General features: G+C 43.3%; 2 protein-coding genes across 2 annotated transcripts; one reads left to right on the top strand and one right to left on the bottom strand.

Moving 5' to 3' along the window:
- Positions 1-309: 309 nt before the first annotated feature.
- On the bottom strand, positions 310-2,173 carry LOC137908232 (ADP-ribosylation factor-like protein 3). Its single transcript, XM_068752606.1, has 6 exons — positions 2,117-2,173; positions 1,128-1,271; positions 911-1,027; positions 777-827; positions 481-666; positions 310-357 (listed from the first exon to the last, which is right to left on the bottom strand). Exons 1-6 carry the CDS (start codon positions 2,171-2,173, stop codon positions 310-312), a joined length of 603 nt encoding a protein of 200 aa, XP_068608707.1.
- A 1,112-nt stretch (positions 2,174-3,285) lies between these two features.
- Positions 3,286-7,599, top strand: wbp1 (WW domain binding protein 1). Its single transcript, XM_068753332.1, has 4 exons — positions 3,286-3,348; positions 4,100-4,202; positions 4,824-4,991; positions 6,807-7,599. Exons 1-4 carry the CDS (start codon positions 3,286-3,288, stop codon positions 7,379-7,381), a joined length of 909 nt encoding a protein of 302 aa, XP_068609433.1. The 3' UTR covers positions 7,382-7,599.
- Positions 7,600-8,390: the final 791 nt, after the last annotated feature.

The following is an 8,390-nucleotide window of genomic DNA, read 5'->3' as shown; positions in this document are numbered from 1 at the left end:
ATACAAGCTAATAAAATGAAACCCCCCGGGTCTCAATTACAAGTAACATATTATAAAAGCGATTTTCTGTCTAATATACAGTATATACACAGGATATACAAATCAAGATATGCACCAATAAGGTCAAGAAGTCAACATACAGTGAATAAATGTTAAGAAAAATGTCTTTGTCTAAAAATACTTCCAGGTCAGAATAAAATGGCAAATTTAGCAAAACAAACAAACACATTCTTCCTTTGACTTCATGTGACTGGGTGGGCCAAGAATAAAGTGCAGTTGCAGTTTTTCGCTCATCTTCCGCTTCCTGAATTATTTCTTCCGAAACTTTATATTTCGGCAAACCCAGGTCATGCCCTCCTGGAGAGAAGATGCCAGTGAGGAAAGTGCGGAAATGATTTGCACGTTCACAAATGAAACATTGTCATAGGAGTCTGAGGCCTTTTTTTTTTAATGTCTACATGCTGTGTGTGAGACCCTTACCTGCACGCCCTCGGCGCTCACTGCCGAGCAGGCCTGGACCTGCCACACGCGATCCCTGACGGTGTGCAGATTGAGAATCTCCGCCAGCTCGGAAGCTGGTGTGGCCGTCGTCAAGTCTTGCTTGTTGGCAAAGATTAGCAGTGGCACTCCAACGAGCTTCTCCTCATCCAGCAGCTCGGCCAGCTCCTGGAGGAACGGTCAGATGCACGTGTTCGTACTGGGCGAGTTCGGGCAAGGACACAAGGTTGATTTTTGCTTTGAATTGTACATCTTAGTAAGTTGAAATGACATCTAACCAGACTTGTCTCTTCAAACCTTTTCCTGTCTGAGCTGTCAATCACATAGATCTGCAAATAACAGGCACAGATATCACCACATCATCCATGCTTATTTTTTGTCGACAGTTAAAAGTGCAATAAAGAGGCCCTACCAGTACATCCGTGTTCTCAAAGTAATTCCTCCAGTAGGGGCGGATCTTGCGCTGACCTCCAATGTCCCAGACGCTCAACTTGAAGCCAGATGACTGAACACTCTTTATGTTGAACCCCTGCTGACAGAAAACGCAGACGCTCATTGCTTTATTTGATCGTTCCAGCAGGGGAATTAAGGCGAGATGTGGAAATCTGTCTGACTGGAAAAATGCTTACTTGTGTGGGGGTGATGTGGCTGATATCTTCAGCCGCCAGCTGTTTCAGCAGCGTGGTCTTGCCAGCATTGTCCAAACCAAGCAACAGCAAACGCACCTCCTGCTCTGGAGACTGCTTCAGCCTCCGGAGAATGGACAGTAGGCCCTGCAGATGGATTAGATAAACTTTATCGAAGGGGGGGGGGGGGGGGGGGGACCTGAAAGCGTTGTCACACCATGTCATGAGAGGATCGCGGACCTAAGCTGAATCAGTAAAGCATGTCATCAGAGGCCAGCGTGAGTTGGCAGAGGAAGATGGAGCAGCTTGTACCGGAGGTTTAACACATCACAAAGCAGGAATCATCTGGAGCACGGGGATTTGTGACCTGCACATGTAATAAACCGAGGGCTATCATTGGTCAAGACTAGGCACGTGCGCAGTGAGTGGCTTGTGTCCAGCAAGTGGTGGTAAGCCATTAAAGATTTAAATGCTGTCACCACATTCTGGAACCTGCAAGAGGTTTACTGCCTCAACAAAAGGAGATGATTTTAAGTGAATGTTCTCTCACAAACAAAATGTAAAATGATAATTGGAGCACATTTAAAAGATTGTATTTAATAAATATCTAAACATTCATCAGATTTCTTTTCTTTTTTCCTTCATTTAAAAACGTTATAGTTTGCCACATGCCTCTTTATTTTCATTTGTTGTATATTCTGTAACTTCTGCTCTGAAAAATTAAAATATGTAGTAAAAGGAGCCTTCATTTATTTTCTTTTTTTTTTTTTTTTAGAATATATTAAATTACTAAACTAAACAGACAGTTTTGCAAAATCTAATACTATTATTATATTGTTATAATTGTTATAAATCCTAACTTGGTAACTTGCATGCTGTTCTGACTGACTATCTGTAACATATTTCAGCACCACACACATTATTCATCAATAATATTAATGATGATAATTTTTATTCGAAAGCAGCTCTGGCAAAGAATCATGATAGCTCACCATGTCGTCCTCAGGTGTTTGTGTTGTGGTCCCTGCTGAGACTGAGTGGATTAACATCTTCCTACCCAGAGAGCAGCTTGCCAATGGGAGAACAGCTGTAAAGCTCTGTTGCCAGGGGAAGTGTGACGTCAATATAAACAACATGCAACAAGGAATGGACCAAAGACTGCATGCTGTGTGTTTACCTACTGGTATCACCCTCAAGATATTTGTATGGTTTTCAAGATGGAACTTATTATTTTAGCCAAATATTTATTGTTGAACTGTAATATATGCTATTTTGAAGTGACAGAACTCATTATTTCCATAGATTCAAAATAGTCCTCCAGTACAAAATTGATATAAAAAAAGTTGAAAAAATTGCTCCGCTACAACAAGCAGCTATGTAATTGTTTGAAATAATCATTATTGTAACTAAACCTAACAAAATTATCATAATTACCTTCATTTATATTTCTATGTGTAGTTTATCTAATTTGCTTTGCTGTATTACCGGTACCTTAAAATGCATTAACTGTGAGAACTTAGAAAAAAAAACTATTCAAATGCATTGATATATTTTACACAAATTTAAATAATATTTTCCAACACTTGGGTACAATCACAGAATCATATTCTGGAAACATCACACACAAATATGAGTGTGTCACTTCATCAGTTTCATTGACTTTTGTTCAAGCACTCTCCTAAATTTGAAATCAGCAAATTTAAAACAATGTGGGACAGCAGCAACAAAAGACGGTAAACCATTGCTTTAATAGAGAAAGTGATACAGAGCTGGTGATTTAAGTTGTATTGAACATGAAAATCCGATTCAAAATCGATATTCAGTCTCGAAGCTGAAACGAGGCAACACAACAAAGGACGATGGCGACAATGATTGTCTTTCTCTGTTAAAGTAGCACAAATATCGCGTTTGAAGTTGTTTCCAAAATTTGTGCTGGAGTGTTTGATCTTTCGCACCCAGGTGAACAGCGCCCTCTAGAGTCCCAAATGGCTAAATCCGTTTCATATTACCACTAATGTGGTTTCTGAGTCGAGGAACAACAAAAACACATCCGAGTCCGAGTCCGAGTCCGACAAGCCTGATTCGTTACCGAACAGCAGTCGACTCAACGGAGCGACTGCTATATGATTCCCGTCGCGCTAACGGCCGACAACCCAGAAAGATGCCGCAGAAAGCGCTGGGATCCATTGTAGCTCTTTTTTGTACCGGGACCAGTCTGGTGCAGGTAAGGCCGCGTCAGCCGCTCCTGCTGTCGGATGATTCTTCGAGTCGAGGCCGCGGCTCCTTGGGTGTGTGAAGGCCTTCGGTCGATCCTTTTTGTTTACCGTAAAGGAAACTGGGCACGGTTCGTTCTTGTGCCCACTGTGTGACGTCATTATTCGAAGTTTGATGTCATATTTGGACAGTTAACTTGATGTAACTTGATATAAAATTCACGCAATTAATCCAGGTCCGTTACATTTGAGTTATTTCAATTTCACATCTTGAATCGACGGTACCGAGATTAAGGTTAGCCGATGCTAAATGTTACCCCGGTAAAAATGTCGTTTTTTTTTTTGTTTCTTCACCTTTGCTGATATCCAGCCAACCTCGTTTGTTCAGTTTGCTAATTTTATACAGTCTCCATCTTTACTTTTGTCTAAATATGACAATGGTGTCAAAGCAAACGAGCAAATTATCTTTACAAATATACAAGTATTGACATTGTTCAGAAGAAAAAACTATCTTCAGTTTTGTCGCCACAGGTTGTTTTTCTTGTTAAATATTTGCGTAGCAATTAAAAATTGTGCTGTGGTGTCACGATAAGTTGAATAAAATCCTCATAGAAATACTGCAGCACTCTGAACTTCGGACAATGAAACGACAAAGTAGGGCCCCGAACTGGCTGTGTTTGATGTTGTGTGACCCAGTATCGACTGATTCGACTCACACCTTCGCGTCTGCGTACCTGTTTGTGTTTTTTGTGTGTATTCAAGGGGAAGGAGTTCTGTTTCGGGGTAAACAATGAGCAGTACCGCTGTGAGATGGGCTACTGCTGTGGAGAGACGGAGTGCTGCACTTACTACTATGAGCTGTGGTGTAAGTCCCCATTTTATTTTATTTTTTTGAAATAAGTTTTCACATAAATGTCACCTTTTGCATCCCATTCAGACCCCCCCCCCCCTTCCCCCTCCCCAAGTCTGAAGATTTAATCGAATCAAGTGATCAGTTTATTTATTTAATGTGTTATAAACTAGATAGAAGCCGAGCTTCACCGCTTCATCGCACTTAAAAGTCACGAGTCCCGTGATAGTTTCACCATCATCTGACTCTTTTGAAGTGAAAACATATCCCCAGAATTTGGAATCCCAATGGGAGTCATTGTTAGTTTTATAGATAGATCTCCCCCCCCCTCCTCCTCCTCCTCCTCCCTCAGTTTAGCAAATGGTGGTTTTCTTCTTGGTCTAATTCATTTGACATTCATTTTGCCACGGAGCTGAATCCAGCTCCGTTTCCCTTCGGGACATTATTTGGCATCTTGCAGTGATGCATTTTCCTTAATAATTAACTTAGAAGCTACAATTTTGCAATTCCACTTGCACTGCTCTCCGATGCTGAAGTTTATCTTTTCTACTTCTAAATTGTGGAACCAATTGATTGTTCCTTCAGCCATGCCCCCACACCTTTAAAAGTGTCTAATTCGCTGTGTTTCCCTCGTAGGGTTCTGGCTGGTATGGACCCTCATCATCATGCTCAGCTGCTGCTGCGCCTACCGACACCGGAGGGTTAAGATGCGCCTGCAGCAGGAGCAACGGCAACGTGAGATCAGCCTCATGGCCTACCAGGGAGCCTCCAGTTCCTTCGTTTCCCCTCCTCCACTCAATCTGAGTGAGTGATCTTCTTCCTTCCGTCGTCCTCGCTAGTTAACACCTGTTTGAATATTCCCATTTGTTCAAAGGAATTCCTCTGTTTTAGAGAACACTGTGAAATCGCTCGTTTTGTTACGATTCATGACGTGTCATCTAAATTATGAAATGGGCATAAATTAAGAAATGATTCTTCCAAAACAGTTGGTGCTATGACCCCCCCCCCCCTCCTCCACCATATGCTCACAGGCAGGTGTACTCAGACTGGAATTTTACCAGATTGGACATTGCATGAATCTAATCTTATAACTATGACGATCTTTCTGGAGAATTCAACACTTTTATGGTGTTAAGTTTGTAGTTCTAATTTCTACTTCCTTGATGTCCTTTGTCATCTGGCGCCGTTACGTCTAGAGAGTAAGTTTCTCCAACCGGTTTCGCTAGCTGTAACCACCAGATGGGGGGGGGGGGGGGGGAGGGAACTCTCAAAGGGATATTTCTATTTTCAACACAGACTGGGAGCGACAATCATAGTAACGGCGGCGTAACCACAGACGCCCACGAGCCGAGGGACTTTATTAAAGCCGCCTTTAAATACTGTCGACCCCTCCACCGAGTCAAATGTCGTTTTCAAGCGACAAAGATCAGGACTTTGCTCTTTTCGCCACCGCGGCCCGACACAAATCGGCCCATTGAAATATCGGTTCGTCACCGATATAAACGCTCGGATGCAAATCGCCTGAGAGTATTTTAGATATCATCATCATCATCATCAGACAGAAGAAGTGCTAACTTTTTGCTGTTGACGCTAACTGTTGACGCTAAGCATCGTCGATTGATGTGAACGTCAAAAACAATTGGCATATTGTATAAAATTAAGGCAGTTGTAAACAATAAAGCACTCTGTTTATTATACAATACCCTCATTCTTCCCTACCTCAATTACTGTGTGGAATTATGGGGGAATAATTACAAAACAATAATCAAACCGATATTTATTTTGCAAAAAAAGGCAGTTAGATTAATTAATTATGCCGATTATTATGCCCCAACAAACCCACTGTTTGTTCAGCTAAATATATTAAAATGAAAGGACTTAGTCGATCGCAACACAGCTGTGGTTATGTTTAGGGTTCACAATAACAATCTTCCACACTGCATTCAAAAAAGGTTCAAACAAAGAGAAACCGGTTATGAATTGAGGGGAACTTATATATATCAAAAAAGAGAAGCCAGAACAAACACGAAATGCAGATCCATCTCAGTTACAGGAGTAAACTTATGGAATAGCCTGGATGAGACATTAAAGAACTCGACGACAGTACAATCATTTAAAAAAAGGTTTAAATCCAATGTAATTACTGGTTATGCAGCACTACACACCTAAACTGTCTGCTTTTCATTTTGTTTTGTTTCATTTTATTTTTTGTTTTTAAAATATTTTTTTGTTTTTGCACTTTTGGGTTTTTTTGCTTTCTGTTGTTGCTGGTTGTTTTTTACATCACAATGATTGAATAGACCATACTCAACTAAGGAAATGGGCATATAACGAATACAGATTTATTTTGTTAAAATTTATTTAGGAATTATATATATTTTGTTCATTTTGTATGTTACTATGTAAGTTGGGTGTTTTCATTCAAGATATAATAAGGGTTGGCATAAATAAGTGTTTCACTTCCGCCAATGCCTTTTCAGTCATTGTTATGTTGTTGATTTTTTTTAAATTCCTTGTTCTCATTTAAGATACTGACTGAAATAAATTACTACTACTACTACTAACGTGTGACTGCCCTTAAAGGAAAAGCTAAATGACTTTGTGCTTGCTAACTTTCAGGGTTCTGGAACGACTGCAAGCTTCCTGACTACGAAGAGGTGGTTGGTCACCCCCCGACCCCGCCTCCTCCTTACTCTGAAAACCTCCCCGACACTGCTCCGGCGCCCCAGGCACAAGTCAGCCAGCCAGACGCTCCGGTGGCGCCACGCTTGCCGGAGGAGATGGACCCGGTGACGGAGAGTCGGGCCTCGGGCTCGTCATCATCATCATCATCATCATCATCAAGCCAGGAAACCGTCCCGATGCCCGTCCAACCACGGCGTCTGGCAGTGGAGGATGCACAGGCTCGATTGATGGGAGACGAAGAGGAGGAGGAGGAGGAGGATGAGGAGCTTGTCACTCGGCGTCGCCACGTCACCGGCGACTCCGGCATCGAGGTGTGCAACTGCCAGCTGGACATCGATGAAGGCTCGGGGCTTGAGGAGGAGAGCGACGAGGAACACCGGATGTGCAAGGTCACGGGGCGGGACTGCTTCTCCGGGCACCGGCAGCAGGCCTTCGGGCAGAAGGAGCTCGCCGCCGAGCCGCCCAGCCAGACTCCGGAAAGCACGAGCGCAGCGGACCACATGGTGTGATCGGCGAGTTTCACTCGCCGGGCAGCCGACGCGTCTCTCTTCCGCACACGAGGTGATACCAGATTGCTTCTGCCGTCATCACCACGGAGACTCTGTGTGTGTTTTTATCCTTTGAACTAACACACAGGCGTGATGATGATGATGATGATGATGATGATGATGATAACTAGTGCTTATTTGGTCCTTATTGAAACACGAGTAACACGTGGAGCGGACAGATCGGCTTTGCTTTTCCTTAGAGGGGAAACCAGGCCGATGTTCCTTTCCCATTGAACTTTAGGTGAGGAGGCAGCCACTGATTGTGAACGAAACCTGCCCCCCCACCCCCCACCCCCCCTCCCTTTGCCCCGCCGCCGTGTTTCCATTTCTGTCTTGCCACTCTCCGGTGGTCAGAACATTTCCGGCCATCCTTCCATCCGATGTCTCACCTCTGGTTGGATGGTCTGCTCGGAGCATACCGACACGATAACATTTCTATCCTGACCCCCCCCCCCCCCCTTATAAAAGCAAACCTCTGGAACACGTAGGATGATACCGGAGGAATCAACAAGAGCACACATTGGATTGTTTTTTTAGTTTTTAATGAGTCGGGCATCATCATGCACAGCTGCATGATGATGTCAGTGCTGGAGTCATGGCAACCAGTGTCTGGTGCTCTCTGGTGTCTCTGGGACTTTACGCATCTAGAGTGGGGGGGGGGGTAGCAGAGGGGGGGAGGCTGTTGTTTTTAAATGTCGTACATATACCCTGGTCCTTTTTGATATTCATATTACGTTTCCGACTGAATTCAAAGTAATAATCAAAAGGGCTGAGCTACCAATAATCAATCAGAACCTCTGCGGTGGCACCTTGTTAGCTTGTTTCACTTGGAGGCTAACGCTAATGAGTTGTGGCGGCAGCCGGATTATTCTACACGCGACTGTAGGTTTTGGAATGTGCTTACTTCGGTAATTTCATAACCAGCTGCGGTCGCCTAAGCGGCAGAGGTGTCGTTATTCATTTCACCTCG

This window comes from Brachionichthys hirsutus, chromosome 19, assembly GCF_040956055.1.
Source record: "Brachionichthys hirsutus isolate HB-005 chromosome 19, CSIRO-AGI_Bhir_v1, whole genome shotgun sequence".
NCBI lineage: Eukaryota > Metazoa > Chordata > Actinopteri > Lophiiformes > Brachionichthyidae > Brachionichthys > Brachionichthys hirsutus.
The sequence above is the reverse complement of the archived record's forward strand: the minus strand, read 5'-3'. Positions and strand labels throughout refer to the sequence as shown.